Source organism: Chlamydotis macqueenii, chromosome 27 (genome assembly GCF_036417535.1).
Source record: "Chlamydotis macqueenii isolate bChlMac1 chromosome 27, bChlMac1.mat, whole genome shotgun sequence".
Classification (NCBI taxonomy): Eukaryota; Metazoa; Chordata; class Aves; order Otidiformes; family Otididae; genus Chlamydotis; species Chlamydotis macqueenii.
The window spans coordinates 4009259-4031934 of NC_141582.1; the positions used below are offsets into that span (position 1 = coordinate 4009259).

The following is a 22676-nucleotide window of genomic DNA, read 5'->3' on the forward strand; positions in this document are numbered from 1 at the left end:
CTAATGTGGAATACAGTAATCATGATGCTAGATGCAGTGATTAAAAAATTCTGTGGAGTTATTGAGAATGGATTTTGCGATAAAAAACTGGATTTTGGTACTGTTAATGAGAAAAGTGCCTTTTAACAGTCAGCAAAAAACAGACCAAAGTTATGTAAGTTGAGCAAGTTTTAAAATGATGGATAGCAACTTAATTTTTCTGTTTTGTTTAACTGTAAAGCTCTCTATAAAATGTCTCTGGGCAAGAGAGCCTGTAACGGTATTAAAAACATCTTTGACAAAAGCTCTTAAGATGATTTTTTTTTTCTTTTTGCCAGCCAAGAATTCTTCTCAATTCCAGTATTACTAATGTAATTTGAAACTCTGCATCTCACAAAAAAAATAAAAGCCATGCTCTTTAAGCCCTCGGGATAGCTAATCTTTGGAAGCTCATCCTGAACAATGCTGTGCTTGCTCAGTCATGTGAAATCTTGAGATGCCTGGCCAAGGACCACTAACAATTGACATGGGAGTTGCTGGTTAAGGTTCTGCAGGCTGAGTGGTATGGAAGAGGCAGAACAGACAGTCACAGCTACTCCTTGCGGCTTTTAAATATGTGGAAACTGAAGTTACAGGGTATTTAGATAGATCTTATTGTGACGTTTGTGTTGTTAAATCCAGGTGTGCAACAACAACAGGAACTGTCACTGTGAAGCAGGCTGGGCCCCTCCTTACTGTGACACCAAAGGCTACGGAGGGAGTCTGGACAGCGGGCCTCCTTACAACGGCAAGTAGTTGTACGGCCACTCCAGAACGCTGGGCTGCTCTCGCTAAGGGCAGCGCTGGGCTGAGTGCGGAGCGCCTGCTTGCTCGGAAGCAGCTCACTTCTGGACAAAGTGCTGGCGCTTGGCTCGTCCCTAGGGTTCGTTTGGGAACAGTTCTAGTTAAGGTTTTGGCCTCAAGGTGTTGCACTTCTCCCATTTGGGATCCTGGGGATCTGTAAAGGAATGGGGCTGGTTTAATTGCTGTCAGGGGATTTCTGCCACCTTGGACCGAGATCCTCTTGGACTTCTCAGTGTCCAAGCTGGGAACTGAAGCCCCTTCCATTCTTAGATACAAACAAATCATGAAATTTGGCTGAGGATGGGGGTTCAAATCCGCAAATGTGAATCTGCATCTCCGTAAGGATGCGCTGCCTCTAGCGCTGGTGGCAGAGCTGAGTGCCTGCCCTGCGCTGGTATCTGCAGGTATGCGCCTGTGCGCCTGCAGTGCAGCCAGGGCTAACAGCTGCCCAAGGTGGCTAGGAGAACATGTGTCAACGCGTCACTGTTTTATCAGTGTTTATTATTTGAGTGCAGACAGCACGCTTTGGTAGTAAATACAAATGCAGTCCCTGCCCCAAACAACTTCTGGTACAGAAGAGAGGTATGCCATAAGGAAACGGGGAAGTGCAGAGGTTTGTGACACTATATTGTTTGCATTTTTTTGTGGAAGGATAAGATGGACTGGGGAGGGAATTTTGTGGGTTTTTTAATGCAGCTTTTTCCTCAGGACATGCAGTAGGTGAATGTTTGACATGGCAAGATCGTGTATCTGTTTACTGGGAGGATAAGTATATCTGTGCTTGAAAGTGAAGGGTGGGAAAATGGTGCCTGGGGCACCAGTTCACGCGTGTGAGAAAGCAAACGAAGAGGCTGTGAAGCTTGCTTTTCTCACTGACAGTTTTGAAGATGAAATAGGAAGCCAAATCCAAGCTATAATTTGGAGAAAACTCGTGCAATGACTGTATGGCATATATAAAGATGATCCTGATGTATTCCCTTCTATGCTATGCAAGAATTGTCTTGAAGACTGTTTGGGTGGGGTTTGGGGGAAGCTAGACACTGTGTTGGTGCAGCAGTGGACTGGAGAATCACACTAGAGCATGGACAGGTGCCTCAAATCATCAAAAAAAGGCAAGGGCTTTTTTTGTACAGCCTACAGTGGAGAAATTCGCTGCATGTAAAAATGTGGAGGTTGTTAAGAACCTCAGCTCTTTGCCTAGAGCAAAGTGGGAGCAGAGGAAGATTTAGGATCAGAGCAAAGGACAGAAGCTCTGTTTTCCTCTCTTTCAGCTGAGCTCATAAGATCTTCACTGTAATGTAGTGGAAGAAACATTAGGTATTGCTTGGTAATTCAATATGCTGCTATAGCCCAGGGTATCATGGCACGTGCAGTTCTTTAGTCTTTGACCAGACAACCTCTGTGAAAAGTTAAACAGAAAAGAATGTATGTGGGCATATATCTTGCAGTCTTACTAGATTTTTTAGGTTTTTTTTCTTCGATGAAAAATGGAAAGTAGTTGCAGAACCAATCCTACCAACTATTCACTGATACAATGAGCCGAGTGCTGGTAACGCCATGTAATACTTTTTTTTTCTTCTCTGCCATTTTGTTCCCGTTAGACAAAGACACTTCGCTGAGAAATGGGCTGCTTGTATTTTTTTTCCTGGTCCTGCCACTCCTTGTGGCTGCTGCTCTGGCATTTGCAAAAAGAGACCGGCTGAAGCGATGCTGTGGAAGATTAATGTCACGCTGCCATTCGTAAGTGTAGTCTCCTTTTCACCTTTTCACCTTCTGCTCTGCCCTTTTGAAGCAGTCCGTAGGCATTTGTTTACTCAGGCCAATGCCAAAATACAGAGGCATATTCCTGTGCCAAGAGGTCAGGCAAAGGCCCCTGCGTCCAACAACGCATTTCGCTTGCCTGGGCAGTGGCAGTAAAGGTAAATTCACCTTACATTGAGGGAGCAGAGAACTTTCTCTTTATCATTATGTTTGTTATTGTGCATTGCTGATGGGTTTATGGTTTTGGGTCCCATCTTTTGGTACAAACTGGCAAAATTAAGCTATGATAGTCTAAACAGAAGAAGGGTTATGTTGTTTATTAGATATGTGGCAAATACTACCTTACTGACATTTGCTATGTGCTAGGGTAGCATAAATCCATCTAACAGGTTTGAAGTGCCTGGGTTTGTAGCCTGCATAGTCACTCTGTCAAGGTTATGTGCTTACGCAGCCCGTGTCCATTGGATTTCAGGACACTTCAGTCACCACCTCCCAGAACAGAAACCGAACCGAGGGACTACCACCACAGAGGCTTTTCACACGGCATGCCTTACGCTCCGAGAGGTGTTCCCATGGTAGGAATAATCCACTTCTCACTACTTTATTTGCTATCTGTTACTCTAAAGTAACAGGTGAAGGCAGTTTATGTAATTTTTGCCCTAATAAAAGCTTGAGAGTTACTTTATTTTTTTTTCATTTCTGCAAATCAGGTTTTCTCTTTGTTCAGAGGCAAAGAGAAGAATTATTCCCTAAGGTGTGTCGGGGAAACTCCTCAGTTACCCACTCTTTCAGATTTTTTACAGGTTGTGCTTGGCTTGGCAAGCAGGTTACCTGTTTTGGTGCCCACTTTCCCTTACCCTGGAACTCCCCGCCCCACCTGAGGAGGGGAGCAATCCTTGCCAGCTCCCCAGCCCCACTCCTTTTCAGATCAGTTCTCTCTCTGAGTGCAGTAACTAGCCAAAGCACACGTGCAGAACAAGTCAAACGCTTGTCATGATCAGCCTTTCTTTTTTTTCCCAAAATACAGTCCTTTTCAGACTGCTGTTGCTTCTTTCTGCTGAGTTTCTCAGAAGGAAAGAGCAACTCTGACACTTCCCGGTTTGTTTGCAAGTGGTCTTATGTCGTAGTTCAGCCCCGATCGGGACCAGACTACGCAGTTTCTCTCTCGCTCCCCCCACCCTCCGAGAGAACAGGGAGAGAAAATATAAGAAAACCGGCTCAAGGTTTGAGATAAGGACAGGGAGAAATCCTTAAAGTTACCGTCACGGGCAAAACAGACTCGACTTGGGGAAAACTATTCATTTATTTCTAAAACTAGCAGGAGAATGAGACAGAGAACAAGATAACCTCCCCCCACCCCTCCCTCTTCCCGGGCTTAACATTATCTCTACTACCTTCCCCTCCCGAGCGGCACGGGGGGTTGGAAAAGGGAATGGGGGTCGCTGTCAGTTCATCACACGTTGTTTTATGCCGCTGTATCATCGTCGGGGGAAGAACTCCTCGCATTCCTCCTCTGCTCCAGCGTGGGGTCCCTCCCACGGGCCACAGTCCTTCGTGGAACTGCTCCAGTGTGGGTCATCTCTTCCACGGGTGCAGTCCCTCTAGAACAGCTGTCCCAGCGGGCCCTCCACGGGCCACAGTCTCCTTCAGGCCTCCACCTGCTCCGGCGTGGGGTCCTCCACGGGCTGCAGGTGGATCTCTGCCCCTCCGTGGACCTCCATGGGCTGCAGGGGGACAACCTGCTCCACCATGGTCGTCACCACGAGTTGCAGAGGAATCTTGGCCAGGAGCCGCATTACTCCTCCCCCTCCTCCTTCACTGACCTTGGCGTCTGCAGCCGTTCCTCACAACAGGCTGGCAGATGCCTCTCAGGATCCTTTTTACATCTTATTCACTTCAACTGCTCAACTCCTCTCCACTTCTTGCAGCCAGGCCGGGCCGAGTTGGGCCCAGTCGGCTGCCCGGCGGGAGGCCAGAGGGTGAGGCCTGCAAGGCCCATGAGGCTCGCGCTTCCCCCTCTCTGCCCCCCGCTCAGCTGCTTCACATCTTCTCTCTTTTTTTTTTTTTTTTTTTCTGTTTTCCCCTACTTAAATACATTATCGCAGAGGCGTTATCACGGACATTCTGCTACCAATTGGCTCGGCCTTGGCCAGCAGCGGGTCCGCCCTAGGCCCGGCCGAGTCCACTGAACAAAGGGGAGCGACTTCTAGCAGCTTCCTACAGAAGCTACCACCTTAGGCCCCCCCCCACTAACAAAACCAGAACATTTTAAATGTCACTTAACTAACGAAACAGGTATTTCAATTCCCAAAATGCAAATTTGTGAACATTCTCGTTATGTTTTCTTTGTAGGATACGGAGCCAAATACCTTTCCCGTTCCATCTTACCCACTTAACCAGCATCCTCAGCAGGCTTACCACCAGTCTTACTACCCGTCTCCACAATACCAGGCGCCACAGCCGCAGAAGCTGCCGACAAGGTTGGTTGAGTTATTTGCAAATAACTATTAGCAGTTGCGCTGAAGTGTGTAGATTGCCATTGCCTTCCTCTCTGTAAGCATTAGGGTGTTTCAGCACATAGTACGTGCAAGCAGGGTTGACCTTTTATTGAAAGAAATTTCTCCTTCATTTCACACCACGGAACTGAAGTGCTGTTGCCTATAGCATTTGTTTTACACACTGTCACGGCTGCATTTTGATGAACAGGTTTCAGAATGCTTTGCTGGGGCCAGATCAGCCCTGCATGCAAGGGAATAAAATGCTTCTCAAAATACGCAGTTTAAAAAGAAATTACTCAAAGCTGTTCCTTTGCTGATTCGTGAACGTTACTGCCAAGTACAGGATCATTTCTCGTTATCTCTGAACAGAAAGCTTTCCTTTAGTTTGCATTTCACTTTTGAGTTGTATTTCTAAGATGTAATGCCTGTGCCATAAAACATGGGTATCCAGAAAGCACAAGGTACAGAGAGAGAGTACTTTAAAACTGCTTGTGTTGGTGGGGAACTCGTGGGGGTCTCTAAACTGTATTGGGAAAAATGGTGTGTACCAAACTGGGGTTCCCTGGAACGTGGAAAGCAGAGTCTGACCATGGTGCGTTCAAAATGAGTCTCCAGCCTGGAAACTGAGGTTGCGAGCGGCAACGTAGCTGGCTCGGGGGGAACTCTCCGCAGTGGCTGCGGCGAGAGGGAGAGGGGGACGTGTGTATTGGATGGAGTCACCTGGACTGACAACGGCTTCTCTGTCCCCTTGTAGGCCGCCGCCTCCCCAGCAGAAATGCGTACCTCAGGGACCTCCTCCGTCACAGCAGAAACGTTTACCTCAGGGACAGTATTTTCCTTCTCGACCAGCGCCTTTGCCTCCCAAATAGCTTTTGGCTGCTTTGGGGCCTTCGTGTGAGCTGAGCTGTTCACCGAGACTGAGCTGACATTGCAGTTATCTTTCTTGCATTGAGCGGCCCATGGTGATCCCAGAAAGCCTTCTTTCTGCAGCCTGGAATAAGGCAAAAGAGAGATTGAAACAAGGAATGTAAAACTTTAAACTAAATACCTCTTCCAAAGCTACAGGAACTGAAAACGTCTAATCCGTCTTAAGATCTTCTGAGTACTGTGGCTTTGTAAGCTGCAGTGAGGCTGTCCAGCTGAAGTGGAGTAGCCTGCAGCTAAATAATCTTTAAAGTACAACACTTGGGAGTTACTTTTGGTTTCCTCATGTCTGCGGTGAGCCCTGATGACATTGTCTGATTTGTTATTGTCTTTCTAAATGTACAGTGAAGAACTGACGTAGCCCATACTGTTTTCAGAACAAGGAGATCTGGCCAATTAATTTAAACTTATTTTGCATGGAGTGGAAAATGTTATCCATTTCCACATTAATGGCACAAGCGTGACTTTCTCTCTGAACTGGAGAGACATGGATTTGACGGATGGACCTGCTGGGTGGGTAAGGAATTGGCTGCATGGTTGCACTCAAAGAGTTGCAGTCAACAGCTTGATGTCCAAGTGGAGACCAGTGACGAGTGGCATTCCCCAGGTATTGGTATTGGGCCCAGCCCTGTTCAACATCTTTGTCAGCAACACAGGCGGTGGATTGAGCGCACCCTCGGCAGGTTCACTGATGACACCAAGCTGTGTGGTGCCGTCGACATGCTGGAGGGAAGGGGTGCCATCCAGAGGGACCTGGACGGGCTGGAGAGGTGGGCCCATGCCAGCCTCATGAAGTTCAGCCAGGCCAAGCGCAAGGTCCTGCACATGGGGCAGAGCAATCCTGAGCACAAATCCCGGCTGAGTGGAGAATGGATGGAGACCAGCCCTGAGGAGAAGGATTTGGGAGTGTTAGTTGATGAGAAGCTCCACGTGAGCCAGCAATGCACGCTTGCAGCACAGAGAGCGAACCGCACCCTGGGCTGCATCCCCAGCAGCGTGGGCAGCAGGTCGAGGGAGGGGATTCTGCCCCTCTGCTCCGCTCCGGTGAGACCCCCCTGCAGCGCCGCGTCCAGCTCTGGAGCCCCCAACATCAGAAGGACGTGGAGCTGTTGGAGAGGGTCCAGAGGAGGCCACGCAGATGCTGAGAGGGCTGGAGCCCCTCTGCTGTGAGGCCAGGCTGAGAGAGCTGGGGTTGTTCAGCCTGGAGAAGAGGAGGCTCCGGGGAGACCTGAGAGCGGCTCCCAGTGCCCAAAGGGGGCTGCAGGGAAGGTGGGGAGAGACTCTTCAGCAGGGCCTGGTGCGACAGGACGAGGGGTGATGGTTTTAAAACAGGAGGAGGTAGACTCAGACATAAGGAAGAAATTTTTTACACTGAGGGTGGTGGAGCAGTGGTCCAGGTTGCCCAGAGAGGCGGTGGATGCCCCATCCCTGGAAACATTCCAGGCCGGGTTGGCCGGGGCTGTGAGCAACCTGATCCGGCTGGAGATGTCCCTGCTTCTTGCAGGGGGGTTGGACTGGGTGGGCTTTAACGGTCCCTTCCCACCCAAACCCCTCTGTGGTTCTGTAAGTGAAATAAGGTATCGGTGTGCTTTTTCAGAGGAAGATAAATACATGGTAAACATCTTTATGCATGTATATATGTTTATTGGTGTGTAATAATGCACTTAAATTCTGACTTTCCTGCTGACTGACACTAAGCTGTGCTGTCTGAGCACTGAGTTAAATGGTTTTAAATGAGTACTTGTGAGTTGCTAAGTGAGAACCCTGTACTAATTCCCACTAATACCTGAATGCGCAGTGAATATTGAGGTACGAAAAGGCACAGCCGTATTCTGGTTTTAAAAAATGGGGTGCTCTTAGGTTTTAATTTGGGTCTAAAGACTGACTGACTGACAGTCCTGGCAAAAACTGTCTCTGCCTAGACCTGAGCTGCTCTGAGCACTGTGCACGGGAGCCTAGTGACTAACGCACCCTTTCAGCTGCTCCCCAAACCTTTCAGTGTCAGTCCCAACGCTTCCGGGCTGCCAGCCACGTCTGCACCGCCGACCAAACTCGATTTTAAATGGTTTCTGAGGAGGGGTGTTCAGCATTCGGTGCGCTGGCCGAGGAGCGGAGACGTGCTAGCGGTGATGCTGTTGTGCCGTGGGTAGAAACTGGGTGACGGTGGTCACGAGTAGAAATCTGTTGCACAAACCTGCCAGAAGTGGAATAAGCGCTGAAAGGAGTGCTTGGCTTTTCACTTTGTGCTAGCCACCCAGTGCAACCTCGCTCTATAAAATCCCCCCTAATATTGCCCTCCCCCCAGATTTTCCTCTGTAAATAGATATATAAATATATAAATATATATATATAGTGTTTGCATTTGCAGTAATAAAATACTTGAACTCCTGTGGTTTCCCATAAACTGAGGTTTGTAACACTATTAGATATGTAAAACGTCACCTAGAATATGCCCAGATGTATTTGTGGGGTCTGCTGCGCGTTCCCCGTCTGCGTTGTGCCCGGCTCGCTCGGGCTGGCCGTGCGGCCGGAGGAGCCAGGTGGGGAGGCAGCTCCGGCTCGGGGTGTGGGGGCGAGAGGGGGAGTGAAATCCCCTGAGAGAAGGGTGCCCTAAGCTGCGTATGTGTGAGCTAACACTATGCTGAAAATGGTGCCTTTTAATAGACGGGAGTTTTTGTACGTCAGCGTGCGCGGTAGCAGTATCCGCAGGGAGGTGCGGGGCGGCCAGCGCGCGGTTTTACAGCCATCCTTGGGAAGGAGGTGGCTCAGGTTTGGCAGGTGGCGAGTCGCTGCAGCTGATGCTGACTTGCTTTGGCAAAGCGGGCGCTCGCCCCGCGCCTGGGGTCGCGCTGGGGGAAGCGGCGGCCGTGTCCGTGTCCCCCCCCCCGCGCCCGCGGAACCGCCCCGCGCTGGGCGCGTCGCTCCTGTGCCGTCGGGACGCACCGCGGCCGTTGCCGCCGCCCGTTGTGAGAGACGCGAGCAATAAAGACGCCGGTTTTGTACAAGGCGCCCTGGTCCGCCTCTGCTTCCCGGGCGGGGGGGGCGTTACCGGCCGGGCGATGGGGCCGCGCCGGGCGCTGCTGCCGCTGCTGCTGCTCCGTGAGTGCGGGACGGGCCCCCTCCGTGTCCCCCGGGGCCGCCCCGCACCGCCGGGCCGCGCTCAGCCCTACGCGGGTCTGTGTCCCCCCCAGGCTGGCAGGCGCTGTCCCAGCTCACCGTCCCGCTGCAGCTGCCGGCCAACGCCACGGTACCTCGGGGGGACACCGCTTCGGGGGGGTGTGGCGGAGAGTGTGGGGGTACAGATGTGCCAGCAGCAGCCCAGGCTCTGGGGGTGCGGAGGAGACTCTGGGGGTACAGATGTGCCAGCAGCAGCCCAGGCTCTGGGGGTGCGGAGGAGACTGTGGGGGTACAGATGTGCCAGCAGCAGCCCAGGCTCTGGGGGTGCGGAGGAGACTGTGGGGGTACAGATGTGCCAGCAGCAGCCCAGGCTCTGGGGGTGCGGAGGAGACTGTGGGGGTACAGATGTGCCAGCAGCAGCCCAGGCTCTGGGGGTGCGGAGGAGACTGTGGGGGTACAGATGTGCCAGCAGCAGCCCAGGCTCTGGGGGTGCGGAGGAGACTGTGGGGGTACAGATGTGCCAGCAGCAGCCCAGGCTCTGGGGGTGCGGAGGAGAGCGTGGGGGTACAGATGTGCCAGCAGCAGCCCAGGCTCTGGGGGTGCGGAGGAGAGCGTGGGGGTACAGATGTGCTGGCGGCTGTAACAGGCACCGCGCCGCTGCTGCCAGCACGGCACAGGCTGTGCCTGCTCCTTGAGGAAGCACCAAGCTCTTGTGCTTGCCCTCGGCGTTTGTAGCTGCCCCAGCTTTTCCGGAGTCATCATTCCTAATTCCCCATTTCTCTGCTTCGCCGCACGCACAAGGACGCGGTGTCCTACGTCCTCGGGATAGAGGGGAGGTCCTACACCATCCACCTGCAGCAGCAGTAAGTTGGCCCCGGCCTCGCCTCGCCTGGCGGCTGCCGTCCCATTCCCTGGCAGCTGCTGGGCTGCGTGCTCGGCCCTGGCACGGCCGGTGTGGGGCTGCGGGGCCATTCCCGCCTGTGGGCGTTGGCGCTGGTGCTGCTCCCTCGTGCTGTTCCCAGCCCCTGCAGCTGCCAGGGCCAGGCACGTCCCAAACCCACAGGGGACGTGTGCACGTGCCACGCGCTGGAGGGGGTTTGAGCGATGTTCGTGCCCGTGAGCCCCAACGCCAGCGAGTTCTACATCTGCCAGCAGCGCTGGCGCTGCCTGTGTGACAGCAGGCTGCAGGACCTGGAACGAGCGCACAAACCTAGGTAAGAGATGCTATTTTCAGCGTTTCGCTTCCCACTTTTATTTTGTAGTGTCTTTTTAGCTGATGATTTCAGGATTTACGCGTCTAGCAAGAAGGGATCTTTGCACACTGATTCAACCCATTTCCAGGTAAGCTTGCGTTGCTGTGGGGGTTTTGTGCCCGAGGCATCGCGGCGTAGAGCTGCTGTTTGGTAAGCGCCGTTCAGCTGTTTGGGTGACGGGCCAGGGAAGGGGCTCCTTGTCCTCTTGTGACGTAGGGAGACCGCCACTACCGGGGGTACATCGATGGCTTCCCCAGCTCGGCAGTGACCCTCACCGCCTGCTTGGGGCTCAGGTAACAAACCGCCGCCTCCCCACGCTGCCAGGCCTTTCCCGCGGGGCGTGCGGGGACGCCCCGGCAGCCTCCCCAAAACGGCTGCCAGCGCCCGGTGACAAATGACACGCTGTCACCGTGGCAGGGGCTTTCTGCAGTTCGAGAACGTCAGCTATGGGATCGAGCCCCTGGGTTATTCTCCTGCGTTCGAGCACTTCGTGTATCGAATGAGCGATGAGAACAAGGCGGGGTCCCTCTTGGCCGACAGCCACCCCGAGAGAGGGCCAGGCGGGCTGGCAGCAGAGGAGATGTCGAGAAAAGTGCACAGAGACTACGCAGTGAGTGGGTGCCTGTTCTCGTGGTGGTGCTGGCGTCCCAGTCACGCGAGGAGGGGTCTGGTGCCACGGGAGGCTTTGGCCAGTGTTGTGTGGGCGGCCAGAGCTGGGAGGGGGTTTAGGAGTGCCAGCGTTTGTGATGGGGTGTCACAGGGATCGTTACTCACCTCGTGCCTAACGAGAGGTATTAGAACGGCTTCTGAAATACGTCAGAAGTGGCTCAGCATCTCACCTCGTGCTGATTTGGAGACAGCACCGAAGCGTTGCTTTTGAGCGGACACTTGAGTAGCGTAGCAAACCGCGGGAATGCGGTGACTACAGAACACAAACAGCATCGGAGACCCTTTTCTTTTTCAGCCTCTATCAGCTGAAGCACGATCGCCCAAATACCTCATGGTGTACGTGGTTCTGGACAAGGCCTTGGTAAGTCCGAGCCTGTGGCTTTCTCCTTGTGTTTGGCTGACTCCTGTGAGCACAGAAACGGTGCCATTTCCCAGCTCTTACGCGTCTTCGTTGTCCCTTTTGAAAAGTTATGCCTACTGTGGATTTTGTAGGAAAGAAAGAACGAAAATTCGTAGCTGACGCTCACATGACGGGACGTGGGCGATCATGTCAGTGTTTCAACATCCGCGGTAAGCGCCTTGCCCGCTCTCATGTTCTCTCGGGTTATTTTTCAGTACGACTATATGGGCTCAGACACGAACGCTGTAACGCAGAAGATAATCCAGGTCTTCAATTTAGTCAACAACGTAAGTTCTACAGCCTGGTTTGTATTGCAGGAAGGTGATGGGGGGGGGGAGGGTTGATGTTGGTAACGGCCCCTATTTCCCAGCTGCTTTTGGTTTTAGGAGCAGGTTCTGTAAACATTCCAGGTCTTGGCTGTGATGGCTGGCAGGAGCTCCCAGCAGCCTGGTCCGGACTTGCTCAGGCATGGGCGAGAGTTTTTTAGTCCCAGTGGGCTCAGAGAGAGGTTTGGCTTAGCAGCTGTGAAATTGCGATCTCGTAAAGCTGTAGTGGCACCAGCGGCAGGGTCCGCACTGGAGTTACGGGGTCGGTCTGGAACTGCGACAGGTCAGTGTCGAGAAAGCGCTGTTTCGCAGGGCAGGGGAGGAATTCGCAGGACCTGGCCTCGGCCCCGGCTTCTCCGTCTCACAGCGTGGCTGTGCCAGGACGTTGGAAGGGCTGACTGGCGTTCGCAGCCCGCAGCGTGTTTCCCAAGGAGGTTTCTCTAGACGTGCCAGTCTGCTGCAAATTAACGTCCTTCCGTATGCGGCGGCAGCTTGCCTAAGGCAGCCAAAGTCCAGTGTTTCGAGGCTTCCTAGATTGCTCCCTGCCCCGTGCTGCACATCTTGCCTCATCAATCAGCCGTACAAATAACCTGTGTCCGCTCGGGGGCTGATCAGTAACTTCTAATCCTGCGCTTCCCTCCGCTGGCACTGTTATTCATCCATCTGACAAGTTATTCGCAAAACCCCTAAAACCCTCCTGTGAAGGTGTTAGGCTTCGTTCTTGCGCCTCTTGCACCTTTTTATTTTTTAGGTTTGCTCGTTCTGTGTTGTCAGACAGATGTCAGTCACTGACCGACAATAGCAACTGGCTTTTCCTGGGTGACTTGTTGTCTATCGAGCTGTAATTCTGCTCAGAAGAAGTCTGAGCAGCGTTTCCTCTGCTATGCTTTCAGATATTTAATCCTTTTAATGTAACCATTGTGCTGTCCTCCCTGGAGCTCTGGACAGAGGAGAATAAAATATCGACAGTGGGGGAAGCAGGTGACCTTCTGCAGCGATTCTTACAGTGGAAACAGTCATCTCTCGCTCAGCGGTCGTATGACGTAGCTCATCTGTTAGTGTAAGACAAAGGTTTCATCACTCGTTAAAGGTTACGTGGGAGAAATCAGTTAAACCATTGTAGGCTGAACTACAAAGATTCCCATGAAAAATGATTTTTTTAGAAGAAACAATTTCTTACATTTTTTTTTCCCAATTCCTTAACATTCTGAAAGTATTCCTTTCAAGAAAGCCCGCTGTTCTGCGGCAATGTAGCGCATGTGATCGTGCTGCCCGGCCCGGCAGCCCGTGGCACTTGGCACAGGCACCACGCAGACCCTGCCCGGTGGGGGCGCGGGGATGGGGGAGCAGCCCAGAGAGGGACCCGGGATCCCCCACTTACCCGCAACGACGGGGCGTCCCGGGCTGGACGGCCGGTGAGCGCGCGTGTGTTTCAGGTACAGGGACCAAGCAGCGTTCGTGGGCGCAACGGCTCCGGAAAAGGCGTGTGAGAGAGACATTGCTGCCGCAGTGGCCGTGGTACGGTGCCGCCTGCGCCCCACCAGCCTGCGTGTCCGTGGAGCTCGCCCACGGGCGGCAGGGACGAGGACGGGCGGGAGCATCCGCGGCCGGAGCTTGGGTCCGCAAGGACAGCGCGGCCGCGGCAGACCCGCTCTCTCCCGCTCCAGTACCAGCAGGCCGTGTCACTGGAGTCCTTCTCTGTCCTCCTGGCCCAGCTGCTGGGCCGCAGCCTGGGCGTGGGCTACGACGGCTCCCGGCAGTGCCGCTGCACCAGCCACGTCTGCGTCATGAGCCCGGAGGCGCTGTGAGTTGCTCCGGTCCATCCCCGCCCGTGGTCTCTTTGGAAAAAAGAAACCTTTTCTCTCCAAAAGTGAGGCGTTTCTGGATGCTTGTCAATCCCCGCTCGTCATGCGTTGTGAAAGCTGGTCTGACAAGCGAGCAGAAAGGCACCCAGGGGACCCTTGCGCCTTGCGGCAGCACCAGAATGAGTCCTCGAATCGCACGGGGATTTTGGGAGAGCGAACAGGGAGGGATGTGTTAACATAAAAACGGATAATTGCTGTATTTTAGACGTTTCAGTGGGGCAAAAGCCTTTAGCAACTGCAGCATCAAGGACTTTGAAGACTACTTGAAGCGCGACAGAGGCGCGTGCCTTTTCGATAGACCCCGCCTGTCCGGAACGGCCTACCAGAGAGCGGCCGTCTGCGGCAACGGCGTGGTGGAGCCTGGCGAGCAGTGCGACTGTGGGGCGGTGCAGGTGGGTGCTGCGGCGATTACGGCCAAATCCGTACCTTGGTGCTGCTCGGACGTTTAGAGGAACGAGCCTTGAGGGTAAGGGCGCAGCTGAAGCAGAGGCCGGCCCAAGAGGGATTATGTCAGGTTTTAGATCATTTCTGTGATGGCATCCATCTGACAGCAGCTTTGCCCACTTCCTTCTGCTAGATATTGCCCAAGCGTAGCTTTTTGAGGAGGAGGAGGAAGAGGAGAACCTCTGACAGTAAAACTTCTGGGAGAATAAGAAAGTAGAGTAACGTGGTTTTGCACTGTGTCCCCAGGAATGCTTGCAGGATAAATGCTGTAGTAAAACGTGTCAGTTTAAGCCAGGAGTGAAATGTGCCTCTGGATTATGTTGTAAGAAATGTCAGGTAAGGCACGTTTTTATAATTATCACAAGATCATTATTTATTTTTGGAGAAATAGCATGTTCCCATGCTGACGGATGGAGACAAGCTCTCTGCTGTGCAAGGGGAGAGGTTCCCGGGGTCGGGCTTTCCAGCTCAGCTCCCTGCAACCCCTTGGGCAGCGTAACGTGCGCGTGGTGAGCTGAGGGGCTCGGCAGTGGTCCCGAGGGACCAGGGATGTGGCTCAGGACAGCATCGGGAGGGGCTGTGGGGGGCTGAGAGGGGACCGCGCTGGTGGGCGTGGAAGGGTGGAGAGAGGAGCCCTTTCTGCCTCCTCCGCCAGTTCAAGCGCAGATACTCGCCGTGCCGCCCCCCGGCCGATGCGCAGTGTGACCTGGCTGAGTTCTGCAACGGCTCCTCGGCATCCTGCCCCCCCGACCTGTACGTGCAGGACGGGCACGGCTGCGAGCACGGCACCGGCTACTGCTACAAGGGACGCTGCCAGTCTCCGGACCTGCACTGCCAGCGGCTCTACGGGAGAGGTAAGGGGCTGCTCCGGTTGCACTGGTCCTGCTGGTGCTGCCCGGGTGCAGCAGTAACGATGCTCAGCTTGTGTCTTTGCTCGTTAATGCACCGATCTCAGGTCGGTCTCATTGTGTCTTTGTAGCCTGGTTTTGGTGGAAATGAGCGTTTGTGGTTGGTTGGTACCTCATTCCTGGTAATTCCCCCGTGAGCCCGAACCCAGTTTCAAGCACCTGTTGAAGCAGGAGGGTTTTTAGGGACTGCGCTTGCGCGTATCCGATCGAGCGATGAGGCACAGTGCTCCATGCAAGACCTGGGCCTTGTGTCCCAGCCTCTCCTTGTGCGAGCAGTTAGGGAGCTGGAGGGGGAGCAGAGACCCTCGCGCCTGGGAAGGGCGGGTGCAGTGCCCCAAAAGAGGGCAGAGGGGTGGAGCGGGGCACCCGAGGAGGGAGGGACACGGCTTTAGGAAAGCGTTTCAAACTCACTTTTGAATCTGGTTAATATGCACTTCAGCAGCTCGTAGTTCTCCCAGTTATTCAGTGATAACAATGAAAACAGCAACAGAGAAAGCAAATTATTATCTGTGCATTAACTTAATCGGAGAGCCAAACTGCTGTTTGCTAACCCGTGTTTCTGGGGTCCGGGGCTGCTGAGGGTTTGGCAGCCCAGGGACAGGCAGTGCATTTTCTCTAACTGGCGAACAGCATCTGTGTTCTGCTGTGAACAGGATGAAAAGTTAAGAAGTTATTAGATACCATAATATGTCCCTTTGTGTTGCTTTAAATGATAATAAATACTACTGCTAAACTTGTAGGTTCAAGAAACGCTCCTGTGGCTTGTTACGAGGAGGTCAACATCCAGCGGGACAGATTTGGACACTGCGGGTTGCAGCCCAGACAGGGCTATAAGTCCTGTGTCTGGAGGTACGCCCTGGGGAAAGGGCGCTGCTCGGCTAACAGCGCCTGCTTCCCCGGGCCCTTACAGTCAAGGGAAGTGTCGGGACTCCAGCGGACAGCAAGCTTTGTGAAGCGATAAACACACGTTTACGTGTGCGTTCTCCTTGTTAGCAATACGGCGTCTCCCCTCACGCTGCAGATCTTCCCAGTCCAGCTTTTTTTTTTTTCCGTTACTGTGCAGCGCTCTAGATTTGTGTTGTGCTGTTGGATGTTTCTGGCGTTTCAGCAGGTGGCATACATGTATATATGTGCGCGTGTCTGATACACACCCTGCGCAAATTGATGTTTAGGAATCTCAGATGTGGAAAGTTAATCTGCACATACCCGTACAGCACCCCATTTGCGTCAGACGCCGCCGCCGTGATTTACGTCCAAGTGCGCGAGCATTTATGCGTGTCGTTGGATTATCTGAACGTGCCAGCGAGGCTGGATCCTCTTATGGTTCCACCAGGTACCAAGTGTGGCTCCAAAAAGGTAAGGAAACACGTTATAATCGTCTGAAATGTCAGATACAAACTGTAAATTATAAAAAGGCTTTAGAAATATTTGCTCCTTTGCAGCGTGTGATGCTTTAGCCCCAAACCAGGACACAGCGTAACTGTACTTGATATTTACAAACACTGTAAACCGTGCAGATGTGACATTGTGTGTTTGGCACGGTGTAAACCTTAGCATAACCCAACCCCACGATAGGAAGTGTAGCTTTTTAAAAAGCACAGGTTTTTTTTCAGAAGTGGTGGATTTTCACTCAATTTCGGGGCGTGAGGCTGATGGGCTGAGTGCTGCGACGCTAGAGCGATGCTGAACTGGACCTGCTGCGGTTTTTCCTAGGTGTGCATGAACACCACTTGTCACCCGCATTCGGTCCTGGGATACAACTGTGACAGCGAAGTGAAGTGCCACGGCCACGGCGTAAGTCGCTCCACGCCGCGCGGGGTGCCACGGAGGGCGGGTGGCTTTGTCGTACGGCTTTGCTGTGGCTTGTGCGGGAGCTGGCGGGTACCCTACACAATCCTGACCCTGTCAGCTAGTACACAGAGTAAAAACATTTGAACTGTTGGTCCTAAAACCAATATCAAAACATAGTGACAGTTTTTATTGACTGAAATGGAGACTTGGATGGTTGGTTTGGTTTATGGAGAGGGGAAAAAAAGGAAGAGGTTTGAAGGGATGTAGAATTGAGGGCAACGGAGCTCGCGTAGACAGAAACCGTGGCATGGTTGTGGGGAGCAGGAGAGCCGCGTCGTGATGCGTGGAGGGCTGCCGCGCTCTGCGGACCCCTGCCTGGCTCTGGAGCGCCCACGGCCTGGGCAAGCCGCTCCTCTTTTCTGCCTGCCAGACAGAAATGCAGGTGAGTTTTGCGGGAGGGGGATGTTTTGTGCTCGTCCAGTGTCTCAGGGCTATCACAGCCTGCGCTTCATGGCGTGTTTCCCCGCCTGATACGCTTCCTGAATCGCCCGAGTGCCGCTAAGCGCGCGTGGCCCATCCCAGCGCGACCAGTGGGAGCGAGACTGGTGCTGAGCTGGGCAGGGGAATCGGTTGCATGAATTCATCGCCGGCTCTCACCACTGCGCTTTTCAGGTGTGCGATAATAAGGGACACTGCCACTGCCACTCTGGCTGGAAGCCCCCCGACTGCCTGCAGAAGGGGTTCCACCTGGGGGGAAGCATGGACGGCGGCTCGCAGCGGGCGGGCGGAGGTTGGTACCCGCAGCCGAGGGGCCCCGGCGCCGGGTGAGGGTCCCGGCCCCCCGCCCACTGCGCTCCCCCCCTCCAGGCCTCTTCCTGCTGCCAGTGCCGGGCGGAACGAGCCTGGTCGGGCCGCTGCTGGGCGCCGGCCTCCTGCTGCTGCTCCTCGCCGTGGCCGCCTGCCTCGGCCTCCGACGGCGCGGCCGGCAGCCCCCCAGCACCGAGGGGTGAGTGGGGCCCTCCCCACCACGGGATCTCCGGGGGGGTGTGAGGGGATCCCCGGGGCGGGGGCAGGAGGCGTCCCCGGGGCTGAGGCTCCGCTCCGGGTCTCCGCGCAGCTCCGCCGAGGGCAGCGACCGCCCGGACCCTGACCCTGACCCTGACCCAGACCCAGACCCAGACCTGGAGCGGGACCAGGACCCGGACCGGGACCCGGAGCGGGCGGTGGGGCCGGGCGCGCGGCGGGGGCACCAATAAAGGCGTTCGGGGCGCAGCCGCGTGTCCGAGCCTCCGTGCGGGGCCGTTACCGGCGGGAGGAGGGGGCCGAGCCTCCGTGCGGGGCCGTTACCGGCGGGAGAAGGGGGCCGCGCCCGGCGCTGCTGCCCGCGCTGCGCGAGTGAGGGCCCGCACGGCCCCGGGGACCCCCCGCTGCCCCCGCCCCGATCCCCCTGCGGTGCTGCCCCGGGGAGACCGAGCCCACCGACCCCCCCGGCCCTCCCAACCCCGGGCACCTCGCGGTCCGGAAAGTGGCACGTGCTGGCTGCTGACGTCACTCCCTGGAAACTGACCTCATGTGCTGGAAATTGATGTCAGCACCTGGCGGGTGTCCTCAGCGCTCCCCCGGCCGCGGCGGGGTGTCGAGGCTGGTGACGGCCCCAGGGAAGGGCCCGGGCGTGGGGCGAGGTTTCCTGGCGTGGGGCCGGGGCCGTTGTTCCTCCCGGCCGCGTGGCAGGGACGTGCGGGGCTGATCTTGTCCCCCCCAGCGCAGCACCGCACCCAGCGGGAGGGATCCCATGGAAGCGTTTTGTGCTTGCTTCGTTTGTGCTTTTTGACGAGCGTTGAATCCCGCTCTGGGGCTGGGGGGCTGCAGCCCTCGCGAGCTCAGTGGGCGCGTTGCGCTGGTTGGGTTTTGTCGGCCTGCGAAGCATGTGAAGCTGTGTGACGTTGGCGACTGTACAGCGGGGACGGCGCAGGGGGCGCGGCTCCTGACGTGGATGTTTGCTGCGCGGCTGTGGATGTGTGTGGGTGACGGCTGCTCCGAGCCCCGTTTCGGTTCCTGATGCAAGGTGGGTTTGATCAACCGGAGCTTGCTCTCGTGCTCCCGTCGTACAGCGTTCACGTTCCTGGGCTCTGATCCCGCACCAGTAAACGCACTTAATTTTGGGTTTTTCTATGCCAGTATCTAGATACTCTACAGCGAAGTGTGGGTGGATGGTAGCAGGGCAGAAAGTGGAGATGGTGAACCTCCGCAGGGAGAGACTGCATCTGTCCTGTGGCTGTACAGGGGTCTGTCACGGGCGTACGCAATCCTGACTGCGGCTGCAGCCGTGGTGGCGATAACCTGTGATTATCACTAGGAAACGAATTATTTCTCTAGGTTCGCAAATCCTGCTGCGCACGGCAGTTCCCCAGAGGCTGCTCGCAGAACCGGCTGGGGAGACGGGACTGAAGTAGTGGAGTTATTTGGTGTTTGTGTGCGCGAGGGGATGTACATGCAGGAACGTGATGTGCGACAGCCCGGGTAGTTGCCCCAGCTTTTCCAGAGTCATCATTCCTAATTCCCCATTTCTCTGCTTTTCCGCCTGTGCAAGGATGCGGTGTCCTACGTCCTCGGGATGGAGGGGAGGTCCTACACCATCCACCTGCAGCAGCAGTAAGTTGGCCCCGGCCTCGCCTCGCCTGGCGGCTGCCGTCCCGTTCCCCTGCTCAGCCCCGGCACAGACGGTGCGGGACGATTCCTGCCTGCGGGCGTTGGCGCTGGTGCTGCTCCCTCGGGCCGTTCCCAGCCCCTGCAGCTGCCAGGATCGTGCCCCGCTGCGGGCACGTCCCAAAGTGCGCAGGGGACGTGTGCGTGTGCCGCGTTCCCTGGGTGGCGGAGGGCTGGAGGGATGTGTGAGGGACGTTCATGCCCATCAGCCCTGGTGCCAGCGGACTTTGGCAGTGCAACAGAGCAGGCTGCAGGACATGGAATAGGCTCAGGAAACTCCGGGTAAAACCATTTCAGAGCATTTTCAGAGGATTTTATTGTTTTTTCTGTTCTCGATTCTTTTTATCTGATGATTTCAAGCTTTACATGTACAACAAGAAACTCGCCCTGTACCGAGGTGACGGTGACCTGCTCGGTTTTCCTCTGGCTGCGTTGTGCCAGGGCGGCCTCGCTGTTCGGTGGCACTCCACGTACTTTTGGGAAGGGCTTTGGTGAGTCTGTGTCAGTAGCTCCTGTTCTGTTTGTTCTCTTTGCCCTCGCTTGAGCTGCAATAAAGCTTCGCCGCGGTCGCCTGCGTGGCCCCCCCGGCTCTGTACGGCCTGTGCCATGCACCATTGGGTAGAAGCCGCTCTGAGAAAGCCTCTGAAAACCTAGTGTGCCTCAGCCTGGCAGATAACCTGGATGTAATCTCCTGTCATTCTCCAGCACGGCTGCCTGGGTGCAGGCAAGCACGTCGTGACACAGAAGATGGTTCCGGTCTCCAGCTCACTCAGCAGCGTCAGTTTTTCCTGATTTACGTGTACGGAGATGGAAATGTCAGTGGCGTCTTTCAGCCTACTAATGGACAGGTGTTGGTGGGATTTGTTTCATTTTGGAGGAGATGATAATTAGATGTGCTTTCTGGAAATACTGACTCTCAGCTTTTGACTTTCTGGTGGCTTCGAGTTTGTCTGCGACTTGTCCAGACAGGAGGTGTGGAGGGGATTTAACCCCTCGCAGTCCAACACAAACACGTACTCTAGATCAGTGCTGCTCTGGAGCCCAGCAGCGCATGTTCCTAAAATCCCGGCGCTAACGCACGGTCCCGTGGAACGTGCTCCGCTGCGGGGCCGTCGTGCGCTTCTGCAGGTGCCGGCAGCCGCCGCTGCTCGTTCCCATCTGTCTGTCTGGTGGGAGTGAATTTACTGTTTTCCTGCCTGTGTCGTACACAGCCGGGTGAGCGTTTGATTGAAGTCTCAGGGAATATTGTGTTTATTCCTGGAAACAAGGAACAAGGACAAGGACAAGTTTGTGTATCCTGTATGTTTAATTATTGAATATCTCTATTCAAGCTTAGGTTGTCTTTGGGTTTACTAGATCCTGCTTACAGAACTAATTTTTTTTCTCTTTTGACACATGTCTGTGTCTTTCCCTTTTATATTTCCTACATCTTTTTCATGGCACACGTACAAAGCCGGCATCAGCTGCCAGCCGCTCCCGTCTGCTTTCCTGAAGCAGCGGGGCTGCTCGTACGAACAAGGATTTAAACAGCGCTTGAAACGGAACGTATGGAACGTGCGGCCACTTCTCTGGTTAAACTTTCAGGTGTTCCTGTCTCCGAGTCCAACAGTCCCGCTCTCTGCCACAGAGGTCTGCATGGATAGCAGTGCGTTTAGGACAACGGCGGAGGGAGAAGCGCTGGCGTGGCTGTTGGAGCAGACGCGGACCAGCCCCGTGCTGCAGCCCCACGAAGTGAAGAGAGAGCGGTTCTAGTGAAATACCCACGGGGGCCTGTCTGTGAATGGCTGGACCTGTGTGTTGGGCTAGCGCTTGCTCTTGGAAATCATCACGCGGTAACGAGTTATTGTGGGAGAAATTAAGTGAGACACCTAGCTGACTGGCTGTCCCAAGTGAGAAATCAGGGAGGTGAAGGGGCGTGGAGTGTTTGCTTGGCTAGGTTAGCAGAAAAGTGGAGAAGGAGGGTCTAGAGAGGGTTTAACTGCATATAGTGGAAACAGCGTTGGAAAGGACCAGCATAGCTGTGCGAGGCAGTGGAGGGGGAACAAGGGGGAAGGCAGAGCGGGGGTCTCGCGCAGCGGTGTCACGGGGCGCGGGCAGGCTGGCGGCGAGCGCAGCGCGGGAGCAGGGTGCACGGAGGAGAGCCGGGGCGGGTGGGAAGGCAGCGGTCCCGGTGGAGCTGGAGCACTGCTCCTCCGTATGGGTTTTTGCGATGAGGAACATTCTCTGCCTGCCTGGTGTTGGCAGATGTGCAATAACCAGAACTGCCGCTGCGATCCGGGCGGGAACCCACCCCCGTGCCAGGCTCCAGGATCCTCCGCAGGCGGCAGCGCCCTGGGCCCCGGTGGGTGCCGTAGCCTCGGGGCACCCGAGGTTTTACGCGGTGCAAGGCAGCTCCCACGGCCCCGCAGACGGGCTCCCCGGGCTCCCGGCTGAGCGGATGGCCCGCGGCGTCACCCAGCCCTCGCCCGGAGCCGTACCTTTGCTTCCCTCCCCAGATCACACCGCAAAAGGCTCTGCCCAGGCTGCCATGAAGAACTGGCTGCTGCTCAGCTTCGGCAGCGTCCCCTCCTCCTCCTCGCCCTGGCCTGCGGCACCATGATTACGAAGTGGAGCTGGCTGGAAAGATGCTGTGCAAGGAGGGGATCGCAAGCGGATGGCTAAGTTATCAGTTACCTAACACACATCATCCATTCGGGGGGCGGGAGATGGGCAGGGAGCACGGAATTGCTGGAAAAGCTGGCAAGGGAGATTTGCAGCCTGGGCAGGGCAGGGAGAGTGGCGTTTGGGAAACAGTAACTGTTTGTTGGTAAACTGGGAGCCCTTGGTCATCAAGGGAAGAAACCAGCAAACAGATGTCTAAAATACACAAACACAGGAGAAGCAAAGCTGCAGTTGGAGTTCCTGCGTGTGGAGTGGTTTTGCTGGAGGATTTCCAGCTCTACACTGATGGCCAAGTGGAATTGCAAAGTCCGACCTGGCCCTGCCGGGTGGCAGTCACGCCCTGTGTGCTGTCCCCCGTGTCTCTGAGAACAGGGCAGCCACCAAAGTGCTCCAGGAGAGCCCCCTCTGCCGCAGCGCCCCGTTCCCCCCGGCACGGTGTCCGGCAGCGGTGTTGGAGCGCGGTGCACGCTGCAGCGGAGGAGATGCCTGCGGCCCGGGCCGGGGAGCGAAGTGGCCGGCAGCCCGTTGCTG

The 22676-nt window shown here is 55.2% G+C and overlaps 2 protein-coding genes across 2 annotated transcripts in view; both read left to right on the forward strand.

Moving 5' to 3' along the window:
* ADAM9 (ADAM metallopeptidase domain 9) overlaps positions 1-8393 on the forward strand; it is a 31199-nt gene extending 22806 nt beyond the window's left edge. The window contains exons 18-22 of the mRNA XM_086767760.1: positions 661-766; positions 2424-2562; positions 3056-3158; positions 4936-5063; positions 5836-8393. Of these exons, the coding sequence (XP_086623886.1) occupies positions 661-766; positions 2424-2562; positions 3056-3158; positions 4936-5063; positions 5836-5950 (591 nt within the window). The 3' untranslated portion in view covers positions 5951-8393. The remainder of the gene's footprint in view (positions 1-660; positions 767-2423; positions 2563-3055; positions 3159-4935; positions 5064-5835) is intronic.
* A 61-nt stretch (positions 8394-8454) lies between these two features.
* Positions 8455-18034, forward strand: LOC104480019 (disintegrin and metalloproteinase domain-containing protein 18-like). The gene is made up of 21 exons (XM_086767731.1): positions 8455-8545; positions 8670-9104; positions 9197-9252; positions 9924-9985; positions 10385-10463; positions 10592-10668; positions 10793-10985; positions 11340-11405; positions 11660-11731; positions 12664-12830; positions 13207-13288; positions 13438-13574; positions 13841-14027; positions 14326-14415; positions 14735-14933; positions 15728-15836; positions 16160-16343; positions 16701-16781; positions 17451-17568; positions 17646-17784; positions 17896-18034. Exons 1-21 carry the CDS (start codon positions 8455-8457, stop codon positions 18032-18034), a joined length of 2763 nt encoding a protein of 920 aa, XP_086623857.1.
* The last annotated feature ends 4642 nt before the right edge of the window (positions 18035-22676 follow it).